The sequence below is a fragment of the Oryctolagus cuniculus genome, chromosome 3 (assembly GCF_051225735.1).
Source record: "Oryctolagus cuniculus isolate XC-2025 breed Fujian yellow rabbit chromosome 3, ASM5122573v1, whole genome shotgun sequence".
In the NCBI taxonomy this organism is placed as follows: Eukaryota; Metazoa; Chordata; class Mammalia; order Lagomorpha; family Leporidae; genus Oryctolagus; species Oryctolagus cuniculus.
This window is the reverse complement of record NC_142869.1, coordinates 39,198,400-39,213,329: the sequence shown is the minus strand read 5'-3', so window position 1 is coordinate 39,213,329 and position 14,930 is coordinate 39,198,400. Positions and strand designations below refer to the sequence as shown.

The 14,930-nt window shown below is 48.3% G+C and overlaps 1 protein-coding gene across 2 annotated transcripts in view; it reads left to right on the top strand.

The window, feature by feature from the left end:
- Nucleotides 1-14,930, top strand: part of AOX2 (aldehyde oxidase 2) — a 79,430-nt gene that overhangs the window by 40,057 nt on the left and 24,443 nt on the right. For both annotated transcript variants that reach the window (XM_089328021.1, NM_001297488.1), the window contains 7 exons: nucleotides 475-608; nucleotides 2,678-2,765; nucleotides 5,089-5,175; nucleotides 5,728-5,919; nucleotides 7,789-8,016; nucleotides 11,596-11,691; nucleotides 14,490-14,618. In XM_089328021.1, coding sequence (XP_089184147.1) covers nucleotides 475-608; nucleotides 2,678-2,765; nucleotides 5,089-5,175; nucleotides 5,728-5,919; nucleotides 7,789-8,016; nucleotides 11,596-11,691; nucleotides 14,490-14,618 — 954 coding nt within the window. The remainder of the gene's footprint in view (nucleotides 1-474; nucleotides 609-2,677; nucleotides 2,766-5,088; nucleotides 5,176-5,727; nucleotides 5,920-7,788; nucleotides 8,017-11,595; nucleotides 11,692-14,489; nucleotides 14,619-14,930) is intronic.

Sequence of the window (14,930 nt, the reverse complement as noted above, 5' to 3'; positions counted from 1 at the left end):
GACCTCTGTGATTGGATGACACAGCTAAAGTATTTCTGTGCTTGATTTTTAACCCCCTAAAGTAGTTGTCACAGGTAACCTGTGGAGCGAACACCTCACCATGTCCGCATGCTCACTTCCTCGCTCACAAAGCATGCTAGGTCTTAGCTGCGAGCCCACCCTGTCCACCTCGGTAGGTTGTCAGGAGTTGTCTGGTTTTCACCCACGTGGGACTTTGAATCCGGGCCTCTGAGTATGAACCAGCTTCCAGCAGGTGCCCAGGACTCTGGCAGCTCCCCTCCCGGTCCATGCCATCTTTCTGCAGGAAAGGCCGCTCGGTGGAGAGGAGCCGTGTTTGTGGACACCCAGCCCCCGCGAGACACAATCAGACCCTGTCCCTTGCCACTCATCAGCAGATGTGGGTGACCGCTGTTGCCAGGTGGTGCTGGGCCATTTCGCTCCTGTAAACCTTCCCGGTGTCTCTCGCTTTTCCAGAAAACAGTGTCGTCCACGTTAAACATCCCCCTCAACAGGATCACCTGTCATGTGAAACGAGTGGGTGGAGGTTTCGGAGGGAAGGTGGTCAGGCCAGCTGCATTTGGAGCCATTGCAGCAGTAGGCGCTGTTAAGTGAGTATGCCTGGGGCGACACGGGGTGTACAACGCACAGAGCTGAGGGCGCCTCTGTGGCCTGACAGTCCCCTGGGCTGCTGTCATACCCTCCTGCGTGCCCTTGGGCAGTTCAGCATTGCACCTCTGTTTCTCTATCAAATGTAGACAGTAGCACCTCCTCCGCCAACCATTTAGCATTATTGCAAAAGGCAAATGTACACAGGACTTGGAAAAATCCAATATGCTGCAAAAAAGGGAAAGTGGTTGTATTAGATGGACATCCCCAGGGCAGGGGTCCCCCATTCCCGAGCCTCAGGGAAGGCAGCCCCTGCACAACAGGAGGGCGGAGACAGAGGCAGAGGCTGCTCCCCGGCGTTTCCTTCCTACTCTCAGCCCCAGAACAAGGCGGATGAGGAAACAAGGCCTCCCCGGCTTTGGTCCCCTGGGGTCTGGCAAGGGCCACCTTTTCAAAGTGCCCATCTCAATGGACAGATGGGTCAGCCTCAAGGAAGGCTCCCTGCTTTGCTGTTTATCCGCCAGCGTACACGTTTAGTATGTGCTGGCTTATCTATTACTTGTTCATTTTCTATGGCCGTCCCGGTGGTATTTTATCGGAGCCCCAGTCAACCTGCAAACTTCACAGGTTCGGCTGCCTTTGATGACCCCTGTGAGGTTCATAGCAAGGTCCCAAAGAACACAGTCATGTGTCTCAATCCAAAATGGAAGGTGGAAAAAAAGTAGGCCCTGGGGGCTGGCACTGTGGTATAGGTTAAACTGCTGCCTGCAGCGCCAGCATCCCATATGGGTGCCGGTTCAAGTCCTGGCTGCTCTACTTCTGATCCAGCTCTCCGCTAATGTATCTGGGTAAATAACAGAAGATAGCTTAAGTCCTTGGGCCCTTGCCACCCATGTGGGAGACTCGGAGGAAGCTCCTGGCTCCTGGCTTGCAGCCATTTGGAGAATGAGCCAACAGATGGAAGATTTCTCTCTCTCTCTCTCTCTCTCTCTGCCTTTCAAATAAATAAAATGTTTTAAAATAGCTATTTAAAAATCCCATTGCGTAGCTTCCCCATACTGACCCAGACATCAGTATATTTTAAAACTTCCTTCCCCAGTGGTTCCGCTGTGAGACCAAGTGTGAGAGCCAGCGCCTTGAGTTACAATCCTGTCCAGCACACAACTGCCGTGCACTAGGTGACCCCCAGGTTTCCTGATAGGAAAAATCTCCTGAGATCACAGAAATCCCTGTCTCCCCCTCTCAGTCTCCCTGAGTCAGAACCACGGGAGGGCCCTGGAAACTGCCCAAGTAGCTGTTGCTCTGGTGGTCTGCGGGTGACAGAGACCAGGCAGCCCCGCCCTCGCACGTGTGCTGAAGACACCTGCATCAGAGCAAACACAGCTCCTAAGGCCCCTCCCCAACACATTCATCAGAATCCTAGTACTAAGGCCCAGGAATAAGCATTTTCACTAGCACTCAATCCTTCTGCATTCTACAGTCTAAGAACCCATGCCCTAGACAAAGAGAAAGGCTGAGGCTCCCAGCTACCCAAAGGCCCAGCATGGCCAACACCGTATCAGCCTCCACCATTGCTATCACTTCACTCACTGATGGTGCTAACACAGACATTCTAGGATGAGCATTGGCCTTGATTTTCCAGTCGAGTTGTTAGGTTCAGACGTACCTGTTCACCCACTTTGTGCTTTGTAACTGGTGGTGGGGATATGCAAAATGGCTGCATCTGAATGAAATCAAATTTGAAGCCATAAAAATACAACCTAACTGACATGTGGCATTAACCCCTTTAGCTGGATGGCCAACACCCAAGGTGTGGATCACAGAGACATTAGAAATTCAGTCATACGTTAATTCACATTAGTGCCTGGCACATTGTATGCAATCAATAAATCTAATTGGGATGGATAGCTGGATGGATGGTTAAGTGAATGGTTAGGTAAATAGGTGGGGGGGGGTGAATATTGGGTGGGTGGGTAGATAAGTAAAGGGATACATGAATAGGTGGGTGGATGAGTAACTGGGCAGATGGATGGGTGGGATGGATGGAGAATCTAAGATGTGTCTCTTTTAGAACTGGCCGTCCCGTTCGTCTGGTTCTTGATCGTGAAGATGACATGTTAATAACCGGGGGAAGGCACCCATTATTTGGAAAATACAAAGTGAGTACAAAGATGAAATTATTAAAACAACTCATTTTATTTGAATGCCTTTGTCCTGCTCTATTATTTTGATTTTTGCTAAACCATAGCATCTAAAATATTAAATGAAGAGTCTGTGTATTTGAATGACCTTAATATTTCATGATGACCTTCTAACCTGCCTACTGTATAATTATGAAAAAGCTTAATGATAAAATATAATTTCAATGGACAATGAAACAATTTATATTAGTGGTTCCTCAAAGATCATTTTTAAACTGAAAGAAGCTGCAGACATTGTTATACCAGAATTTCTTGATATTATTCTAAAGGAGAAATGTTTGGAAGCAATTTTAAGCATTGTATCATTCTTTCACAACTGTTCCTAACAAATGATTATGAAAAAGGCTCAAAAGCTCTTTGCAGATAGAAAAAAAGAATCTACTAGCTAATGAATTTTAAATTACTTCAAAACATGTTTACTGCATGTTTATGCAACTATAATATTATCATTATTAAAAATACATACCAGCAGCTCATTGACAAATTTGTAACTTAGGATAATTCTAATGTAACATAAAACATACCAAACTTGCGTTACTCAGGAATTGCTTGTGGCATACACATAGCTGGATTTCCTATCTGATTTTGGTCATTGCCTCAGAGTATTAAATGGTTATGGTCTCTGTATTACTAAAAGCACAGCCTTTCATAGTACAGCAGAATTTTATTGGCATCAGTAACTTTTATAATTAGAGAGGAAGGGAGCATAGTTGGCCATTGAACTTTTTATTTGCTTTTTAAGGCACAGGAATGAATAGTGACATCTATTATTATCTCCTAAGGTCAAGAGGAATGCAGACACACACTGGGGTTTTGTGACAGTTGCTGCTGTGTTCTTGGTTTTCGACCTGGATTGTAAATTAGGCTTTATATCATAGTCAGGAGATTGTGAAGCTTCTTAAGGTGGTTCTAGACTGTTAATATTTTGCTAATATTTTAAAATAAAATATAAGTAAGAAGAGGAAGATTGTTTTTGAAAAATCCAAATTTTATTTGATTTTTAAAGGTATATGATGTTACTTCCAGTATATTAACATGTGTGTGTGTGTGTGTGTGTGTGTGTGTACCAGGGCATTTCAAAACACTCATGGAAAATGGAATTGAAAAATAAGTTTCTTTTAGTGCAAAAATCTTGAAACCCATGCATAGGAAAGGTCTTTTGAAATGTTCATGGAAAATGCCTACTGTGAGAAAGCTATGGATTTCAAAAATACTTGCCCCAAAATAAACTTCTCTGTTCACCCTATTTTTCCATGAACTTTTTGATGGACTCTTGTATGTCGTGTCTTCATTCAACACAGCTCACTGTTTTTGTCTGGTTATTCAGAGTTATTTTTAAACTAGCAAAATAAATATTTGCATGTAAATAAGTTCTTGCAAAATTCTTGAAAGGGTTATATTAAATAGTTTAGGAATTCTCTCTGTTCCCTTTTCTATACTATTTTGGCTTGGCAATCCTTTCTTCATGAAAAGTCAAAGGTGGGCTTCAGCCCAGCATTTGTCAAAAGTACCATGAATTCTGAACTTGTGTATTTCCCCACACTTCCTAAGCGCTCTTGGTTTGTCAGCCAGCATTTCCCTTGAAGCAGATGACAATAACCACATAGCTATCCCGTTCCTTCAGTCGTGTTTATCCCAAAGGGACCAGGGCCAATCCTCCTTTGGTAGAACCACGACAGGAAGTAGGGAATCTTTTTTTTTTTTTTTTTACAAAGTGGTTTGGAGGCTGAGGTGCAGGGTAGCAACCTGGGGAAATCTAGGCTGCTGCCTTAGTGTCTCCCAAACCGTGGACAGAACTAGCTCCCCTTTCCAGGTTCTGTAACCATTACAAAGCACCTCCTCCACCGAGTGAAATAAGAGCAGTCCTTCCTCAGCGTCCGTTCACAGCCCTGAGCCTCAGAGGCTCCTCTCGCAGCAAGATTCACTGTGATTCGTGGTAGTGCATTGTGGAATTCCAGAGACTTCCACAAGGGAAGAAACTACAGACTAAATTAGAAAGAAACCCAGGTTTTAAAAAAATGAAGGGCACTCGTCCAAGAATAAGGAGGAAGAAGGTGGCAGTTCTCTGCTGGGAAGCAGGCAAGAGCATTAGAGTTGCATATGAAGGGCTCAGCAAAAGTCCCATCAGAAGGCAGCTTCGTTTTTCAAGTCCTGAAAAACCAGGGGAGTGCAAGATGCGGTGCACCACACCACAGAGCAAACGGGGAGCAGAGGGCTGGGCAGTGGCTTGTGCTTGGCTTGGGAGTCTTAAACCTATCAGTCAAGTGTCCATCATTGACAGGTGGGCTTCATGAACAACGGGCGCATCAAAGCTCTGGACGTGGAATGCTATGTTAACGGAGGATGCACGCTGGATGACTCCGAGCTGGTAGGTGCATCCGAAACCAGCAACGCCCTGGATTGTGTTCCGAATGCAGCATTTCTGCATGAGTCTTCTTTTTTTTAAAGATGTATTTTATTGTTTATTTGAAAGAGTTACACAGAGAGAGAAGGAGAGGCAGAGAGAAAGAGAGAGAGAGAGAGAGAGAGAGAGAGAGGTCCTCCATCCACTGGTTCACTCCCCAATTGGCCACAACGGCTGGAGCTGCACCGATCCAAAGCCAGGAGCCAGGAGATTCTTCTGGGTCTCCCACGTGGTTGCAGGGGCCCAAGGAGTTGGGCCATCTTCTACTGCTTTCCCAGGTCGTAGCAGAGAGCTGGATCGGAAGTGGAGCAGCCAGGACTTGAACCAGCACCCATATGGGGTGCCGGCACTGCAGGCGGCAGCTTTACCTGCTGCGCCACAGTGCCGCCCCTCTGCATGAGTCTTTATGAAGCATCTTTCTCCAAGCTGTTAACAAATTCTGCAAGCAGTTCAACTCTGTCCTTGACTTTTAGAGGAAAAGAAATGCAGCTCAGTGTATCTGAATCTCTCCTTTAGGTAACAGAATTTCTCATACTAAAGCTGGAAAATGCATATAAGATCCGCAACCTCAGGTTCCGGGGCCGAGCATGCATGACAAACTTACCTTCCAATACGGCCTTCCGTGGATTTGGCTTCCCACAGGGGACCCTGGTGACAGAAGCTTGCATCACAGCTGTGGCAGCCAAATGTGGCCTCCTTCCAGAACAGGTGAGGTTGCAAGCAAGCTCACGCTCAGAGTGCCTGGAGAATCAAAGAGGTGGGAGTCCAGCTATGCTGACCCAAGCATCACATTAGAAGGAACTTGCAAGTTAGTCCTGGCTCTGAATTCAAAATAAATTAAAAACTGCCTCAAAGCCCTCGTCTCCCTCTCTTACTCCCTCCTTCCTCATCCTAAGATTTCTCTTTTTCTTCCTTTTTAAAATGTGTATAAAAATAATTGGTTTTTAAAAATCCAAAGCACCTTGAAGTAATGGAAGTGAAAAGTGATCACACCCTTATTCATTCCCCATTCCTGTTGGTCAAGAGTAACCTTTATGAACAGTCCCATGTTTCTTGTTCTAAGCCTTTTCTCTGTCTTTATCTGGCCATTTGTATCTGTCCACACGTCTATCAACAGTGACATGTGACATATAGGTGCATATAAATGTTTATTAGCAAAATGAGATCCTGGTAGCCATACTCTTCTGCCTCTTCCCTTTTCTGCCGGATAATATGCACGGCCATCTTTCTGTGTCAGAAGAATGATCGAGTCCATTCTTTTTCATGACTGCACAGTGCTATGTAATACTATGGATGTATCAAAACTTATTCAGCCACTCCATTATTGGTACACATTCAGGTTGTTACCCATTTGTAGCTATTAAAATGATGTTGCAGGGGCCAACACTAAAGCCACTGCCTGCAATACTGTTATCACATAAGGGTACTGGATGGTAGCCCAGGGCTCCACTTCCAGTCCAGTTCCCTGCTACTGTGCCTGGGAAGGCAGCAGAGGAAAGCCCAAGTGCTTGGGCCCCTGTACCCACGTACGAGACCCGGATGAAGCTACTGCCTCCTGGCTTTGGCTGCTTAAACCCCTTTGTCCCTAAATTCAGCAGAGCCTCCGGGATTGTGACATGATTGTCAGAGTACTTCCTGCACACAAGAGAACACCTAATACCATGCCCGGAAGACAACAGCTATTCTAAGAGGAGTCACGGCAAGCATTCTAGGGGTACAAAGGAGGAGGACATCACATTAGCTTGAGGGGAGAAGAGCCAGAAAGAACTTTCTGGAGAAAATGGCACTTGAGACAGGCCGTGAGGAATGATAGGCATGGGTGGGGAGAAGGTCATTCAGGCAAGTGGAGCAGGCAACCTCTTTGTGGCTCCATCTATAAAATGAGCACAAAATGACTCACGGCACAGAGTTCCTGCAGAAGCGAATGAGTTGGCAATCAGGAAAACACTGGTGTTCAGGGACCGGACAGTACCACTGCAGTGTTGCTGCTGGTGATAATACAGTCAGTCCCATGTTGCTATCCGAGTGAGATGAGGCTGATGGAAACCGGCATTCCTCGGCAGGCTCAATGTCTTTGAGTACTGCAAATTATCAAGTTCCCAGGATATAAAAGGCCCTCAATTTAAATAAATTTTTAAAAAGACTTAGCCACACATTCCAAAGGCAATTGGGAGGCTCACATGAGATCGTGTTATTGTCTGCAAAGATACTCCTCTGGCAGAACAGTATGACAATAAATCCTGGCTTCCGTATGCTGTCCACCGGCCCTGTTCTGTCCTTGGAACCTTATATGAAATCCCTAAATCCCTTCATCCCAATACCTTTCATGGACTAGTCACTACCCACTACCTTCCACCTTCAGGGGAGGGGAGGAGAGAACCCAATGAGCGCATTGCTGAGTGAGACAAAAAAGAATCTGATTATTTGGCAAAGAAACAAGCTATGCAAAGAAAAGGAACAGTCCATGGTTTTCCCCAACCAAAATCCACACTTCTGTGGAGAAGCTTTCTGAGTCTCTAGGTGGCCACCAGTTTCTGTCTTGCCATCGCTATTGACTGGCTTTCCCACCTATTTCAGATCAGGGAGAAAAACATGTACAAAACAGTTGACAAAACCATCTACAAACAAGCCTTCAGCCCTGAGGCCCTGATAAGATGTTGGGCAGAATGCCTGGACAAGTCGTGCTTTCACAGCCGAAGAATTCAAGTGGACGAGTTCAACAAGCAGAATTACTGGAGGAAGAAAGGCCTTGCTGTCATCCCCATGAAGTTCTCGGTTGGCTTTGCTGCGACCACCTTTCATCAGGTAGGACTCGTGCACAGGTACATCAGGCTCACCCCTGCCCCATTCATTCTCAGAGAGAAAGTCAGAGTTCCCAGAACACTGAGCTCCCCAGCCGCCAGCACTTTCAACAGAGAGAGTAGGAAAAGGCCTCAATGGCCAAACACAGAAGCAGCAAGTGTGAGAGTGAGACCTGTGGCAGCATCACTGCCGAGTTGGAGGGAGGGTCCGGAGGGTCCCCACCCACTCCCGCCTATTCAGACACGGAACTGGAACCCGGAGTGTCCATGGCACGGTGCTTGCTGATCTCTGGGTGTCGTGGCTTGGGGGGGTGGGGGGGAATTAGGCTTCTCCTGCTCTACGGCTCAGACACCTGCAGCACTCCACCGCGTACCTGTTAGGTCCTAGGCAGAGGAGCCATTCCATTTTTGTGGTTTCAAGTCTTCTCTCCCAGGAGTCTGTGTCCTGTCTGGAAGGGAATGGGGTCCACAAATTTCTCCCAGCTAAATTTGCCATAAATAAATAAAGAAATAAAGGAAGAGGAAAGCATTCGCAGGCCTTGCCAAGCAGAAGGAAAGAGGAGGGTGGCACATGGATGTGTGCCTTACACAGTACAAGACTGGGACAGACAAGTCTTCCCCGGGGTCATGGGCAGGAAGGCCATTTAGCAAGCACAGAATGGTTGTTGCCTCATCATCACTGTTCATGAAAATCTAGAAAATCTTGCACGCTTTAGGTCCCGCCATGTGCACATCACTAACAGCTGCTTGCACCTGTACCCAGCTACTGGAAACTGAGAGTTCTCATTCCCTCTCTCTCTTTCTCTCTCTCTCACTCTCTCTCACACACACACAGACTCCACACAACAATAACACAACCACAAAAGCTGCCCTGCCAAAGAAAATTCTCCTCAGGGCAAAATGTAGTTTCCCCAAATCCCTAACCAGCCGGCGGTGTCAGGAGGACTTGAGAAATCCTTGGCCGCGCCACTCACGGGCTGGGTGACATCAGGCAGGTCGTGTAACCTCTCTGAGCCTTAGCGTCCTCGGTTACAAAATGAGTTTAACAATGGCTGTCTCTTAGGATGGATGATGAACAGGGCTTGGCAAGGTTCCCAGAACACTCTAGGCCTTTTCCAGGGCAGTCCTAAGCTCCTCCCCCAAAGAGTTCAGCTACACCTCTGAGCGCTTGCTCCTCCGCTGGGTAGAATGAGACTCCCTGGCCTTGTGGGCATGTTCCCGCTCAGGTCCAGCACCCTCGCTCTACAACAGGTACAGGAAGGCTGTCGCCTTGACCGCTGGACCGAGTCAGTGGCTGGGGCAGCACTGACCCTGGACAACTGCACGTGTGATTTCTCTGCGACACCAATTCTCTGCCACCAACGGGGTGTCCAGCGATGCAGTTCTCACGCTAGCTAACCTCCGGAGGCTAGCAGAAAACCCCCCCACCCCTGCCAAGGTCAAGGGCTGACTCCCAGGAGAGTGACCCAATTCCAGACACCAGCTGTGAACAGGATGCCCAGGCCACTCCTGCGCTCCTACTTCCATCTCTCTGGCTGACTGCTAACTGGGGAGTTTTCGCTACCCCCACTCAGATTTGGTAATTTGCTGGAATGACTCACAGAACTCGGGAAAGCGCTCTGCTTCCAGTGATCACCAGTTTATGACAGAGGAACAGCCAGTGGAAGAGAGCCTCAGGGCAAGGTGGGGGAGGTGCAGTGCCTCCAGAGAGAGACACTGCCAGCTCTGGTACCCCCCCGCGTCATCACCAACCCAGAACTCCCCGAATCCATCCTTTGGGGGTTTCGGAGGGTCTCCTTTTAGGTATGATTGATTAGATCATTAGCTGTGGTGACTCAACTCGCTCTCGCCCTCCAAGGAGGTGAGGTGGGTACTGAAAGCCCTTCCCTAGCCCCCCAGCCCCAAGCTATCGGGGCCCCACCCCGTGAGTCACCTCGCTGGCAGACCAAAGACAGCACATTCCAAGTGCTTAGGAGCTCTGCGCCAGGAGCCAGCGACAGAACCCAAATATTTCTTTTTATTTGACCACACCTACCTTCACCCCAGGGCTGCTCCTAACCTAAACCACAGCCTGCTCTCTGTCTTCACTCCTCTCGCCACACACACACTTTCTCTCATTTGAAAGGTCCCCTGCTTGGCCCCCCCAAGTTCTAAATTGGTGCCCCCAAGAGTCAGCGGGCTAGGAGCTGAAGGGTGTTATTCCAGGTCAGCCGGTGACTCACAAAGCGGAACACCTGCTCTCCATGCTGGCGGTGAGAACACTGGCCTCAGAGGAGGTCAAAGGCCACAGAGAGCAAAGCCTGCTGTTAGCACCGGCAGCCCTTGGCACTCCTGAGTCCCTCCCAGACATCCCTGACCCGAATACACTGAAGATTAAAAACACCGCCTTTCCACGCCTCCAGTGAGGTATCTCTGTGGCCCAGGCCTGCTCCATGTCCTCCCGGGGACACAAAGATGTGCAAGACCCAATGTCCCCCACCCTTGGTGAGACTCTCAGAGAAGAGTCTGTTACCTCCTGCACGGTTTCCTGTGGCTCCGCTGACAATGGACCACACACGGAGTGGCTTAGAACAGCAAATGGAAGCTAGAAGTTCAGAATCAGGATGTGAGCAGGGCCAGGCCCCCTCTGAAGGCTCCCAGGAAGCCTTACTCCTGGGCTCTTCCAGCTTCTGGTGGCTCCTGGCATCCCTTGCCTTGTGGCAGGGATCACGCCAATCACTGCCTTTGTCTTCACATGGCCACCTCCCTGGGGCCTTTTAACAGGACACTAGAATTAAGGACCTCAACCCAATATGACTTCACCTTTACTAATTACATCTGCAAAGACTATTTCCAAATAAGCTTCCATCCTGAGGTTCCAGGTAAACAGGAAGTGGGACACTGTTCACCCCACTACTTCCTGTTAGAGGAAGGGGATCACTGGTCCTTCCCAGGTGGGAAGGCGAAATGTTTGGCCGAGTGCTAAGAGGGCAGAGCCCGGACTGTAGGTCTGAAGGCTGAGCAGACGTGGACGAATGGGGAGAGGGGGAGCAGGCTCGGAAAAGAGAGCAGTGGAAGGACCCAGAGGCAAGCAGAGGGAGACAAGGGCTCAGCTGGCAAAAGGACCAGAGACTGAAGTCCCAAGGCCTCGTGTTGCGATGGGAACCCTTTGCTGACTGCCCCGGAGCAGGCCTTGTCCTCCTAGGTCTCCTGGGGCCTCCCCTGCCACACCCAGTGGTCGGCCACATCTCAGTGGTCTCTGCGTGCTGCAGTAGCTGGTTTTCCAGCTTGGGTGGGCTACTTGAAGAAGAACCATCTTTGTGGACCTAGAGCCATCTTTGGGTACCACGTGCAAGTGCTTAAGAATGTTCAACTCCTAGAACAGCCATTGGAACCACTGCCGTCAGCTCCTGCTTAAACCAGCTTCTTAAGTAGCTAAGTTAGGTTTGGGCACGATAAAGGAGGCTTGCAAATCCTGCCAGATAAGCGGAGCTTTCTGACCCTTCCTGCTCCCTGAGACTGGTGTCTCGCCTCTCATTCTTCATGCTGACCCTCGCTAGAGGCCAGCTTGCACTGAGCAGTGCCTTCTGGGTTGTTTTCCTAGGCTGCGGCACTCGTCCATGTCTACACGGACGGGTCTGTGCTGGTCACTCACGGAGGCAATGAACTGGGACAAGGAATTCACACCAAAATGCTCCAGGTGAAGTAAATGCAGTCAAATCATTACCCTCTACGCAGTGTGGATGTGAATGAAACTTGGGGCCCATCTTTTTTTTTTTTAAGATTTATTTATTTATTTGAGAGGCAGAGTTACAGATAGAAGGAGAGACAGAGAGAGAGAGAGAGAGGTCTTCCATATGCTGGTTCATTCCCAAATGGCCACAATGGCCAGAGCTGGGCCGATCCAAAGCCAGGAACCACGAACATCCCCTGGGTCTCTCACATGGGTGCAGGGGCCCAAGCACCTGGGCCATCCTCTACTGGTTTCCCAGGCCACCATCAGGGAGCTGGATCAGAGGTGGAGCAGCCAGGACTTGAACAGGTGCCCACATGGGATGCCGGCACTGCAAGCTGAGGCCCAGCGCACTGTGCCACGGCACCGGCCCCCGGGGCCCATCCTTTAAGCTAAGTGATGACTCTCTATATGCAAACTCAGAGGTCTTGGCTACATGGCTGAAAAACCTCTTATCAAATACAGTGGCTGGAGAGGCAGAGAACTCTCCTGGCATGTGGCCAGGCCCTGTGAGTGGAGATGGTTGTTAGTGAGGGTGCTCTGTGCTGTTCTGATACCAGCAGGCCTAGTTTTTCCATTTAAGACCACAATATTAGGCTACTGATGTTTTATTTTGACAAGTCAAGTATTTCTTCTATTGCTATTATTTTTTTTTCATTTTTATTTTTATTTATCTTTTTTAAAAATTGATATTTAATTGAAAGGCAGAGTGAGAGAGAGAGAGAGGGTTTCCACCCTCTAGTTTACTCTCTGAATGGTTGTTATAGCCAGGGCTGGCCAGGCCAAAACCAGGAGTCAAGAAGTTCCTCCATGTCTCCCATGTGGTGATAGGGGCCCAAGCACTTGCTTCTTTCCCAGGCACAATAGCAGGGAACTGGATCAGAAGTGGAGCAGCCGGGACTCAAACCAGCACCCACATAGGATACCGGCACTGCAGGCGGCACCTTAACCTGCTATGCCACCACACCAGCTCCTAATTTTTTTTTTTTTAATTTTTAAATGTAGTTTAGTGCATGCACACAGAAAATAGGAAGAATATACTCTCAGGAGGAAAAAAAAATACAAGCTTTTAAACAGAGTGCATTTAACTTGATGGCAGATTTATGAGACGGGTACAGCGCACACGTGTCCACTACCCAGCCCCTTAGCTCCCGTGGAGTGTTATCCCACATCTCATTTAGTCCTGAAGGGCTCCTCAGCTCGGGTTCCTGTTGGACCCACCCTATCCTTGCTCCCACACTTGCCTCAGATACAGGTGCAAGACTGAAGGAAAAGCCCGTCTACTGTCACAGATATCAAGGCCCTCGTGGGAAGAACAGTGAACGTGACAGGCTGCAGAGGGGCCCCTCAGCCCCTGGGTACACACACACTTGACACCGGATTCTTCTATCCTTTCCAGTGACCAATAAATTTTCTCTGGTCTTTCAGCACCAAGAAACAATAAGATTGGCCCTTTTTTTTTTCATTTTGCATCTTTCTGGATAAACAATATCGAACGAATGGCATAAGGCAGAAAGTGGCATTTCTCAGACTTCTGAAGACGGTGTTTTTGCGAAAATTAAAAAGAGAGTAACAGCAAGAATTGTGCTGTGTTCCACTGCTTTCCTTACCTCCCTTTAGGATTTCTATTTGTTCGGGAAACTGGAAAGAAAAGAACAGAAAACTGAAGAGTGAATGATAATGAGCAGGGCACTGTGGCCCCATAGGTTAAGCTGAACTCCACATGCCCACATTCCAGGAGGGCCTGGTTCAAGTGCCAGCTACTCTATTTCCCATCCAGCTTCCTGCTAATGCGCCTGGTGGGAAGGCAGATGATAATGGCCCACATTCTTGGGTCCCTGCCAATCAATTGGAAGACCTGGATGGAGTTCCTGGCTCCTGACTTCAGCCTGATCCAGTCCTGGCTGTTGCAGGCATCTGGGGAAGAAAGATGGATATCTCTTCCCCAACCCCCGACTCCTCTCTGCCTTTCAAATCATTTCTTTTAAGTAAACAGTCAATACTAGAGAAATGTGAGCATCTCGTATGAGCATAGGTTCCAGTCCCGGTTTCTCTACTTCCAATCCAGCTCCCTGCTAATGCACCTGGGAGAGCAACAGAAGATGGCCCAGGTGATTGGGCCCCTGCCACCCATGCGGGAAACCCAGATGAAGCTCTTGGCTCCTGGCTTCCACCTGGCCCAACCCCAGCCATTGTGGCCATTCAGAGAGTGAACCAGCAGGTAGAACTGTGCCTTTCAAAGAAAATAAATAAATCTTTTAAAAGAAAAAAGAAGACAGGGATTTGTGGCCATATCAAATCCATCTGCAACTGACACTAGCAGATTTCAGACAGAATTCTGAGTCAGTCAATCAATATAATCCCAATTGTGCACTCTCTCTTGCTCTCCCCCTTCTTCCCTCCATCCCTCTCCCCTTCCCCTCTGCGCCTCACCCTTTCATGCCACTGTAACCAAAAATTGCCTAAACACTGCACCTTGGACCATTCCCTGCACACATACAATTAGGAAAAAGGGAATCCGTCGCATCCTAAACCTACTAAATGTAAAAAGAAGGACCACTATGAAACATTGCCAAGAAAACACTTTAAATATTCTGTGTGAGACCCTACTAGGAGATAGTTTTTATGCTTATAAAGTACATTATTTTTTACTTCAAAAGTCATTATAGATGTAATAAAAATAGTAATATTATATTATGAAAAGGAGGTACTCAAATCTTCATAGAAGTCCACGCTAAACTTGGAAATACTCCTTTTTCTCACAGGTGGCCAGCCGCGAATTAAAAATACCCATGTCTTACATGCACCTCTGCGAAACAAACACAGCAACTGTGCCGAACACGATTGCTACAGCAGCATCCATTGGTGCAGATGTCAACGGCCGAGCAGTGCAGGTGATTCCTCCCGTGTGACTTTGCCCGGCGCGCTTCCCACGGTTCTGATTTTCTTAGCTGGAGGCAGGCACAGTGTCTGGGATTCAGAGAGGTCACCTGGCTTCAGATAACCAAAAGATCAGGAGAGGGCGTTAGTTAGAGTTGAGCTGAACTAAGGTGACAAATCAACCCAGGATAGGATGCCCCGGGCAGCACGCGGATGAGTCCAGAGGGAAAGTCTGGCTGTTGGAGCACCCAGATTGCTGGCAGGGCTGCCAGCCGCCGCATATGGCTGTCAGGTTTGTCCTGAGCATCTTCATCACCATGAGCACA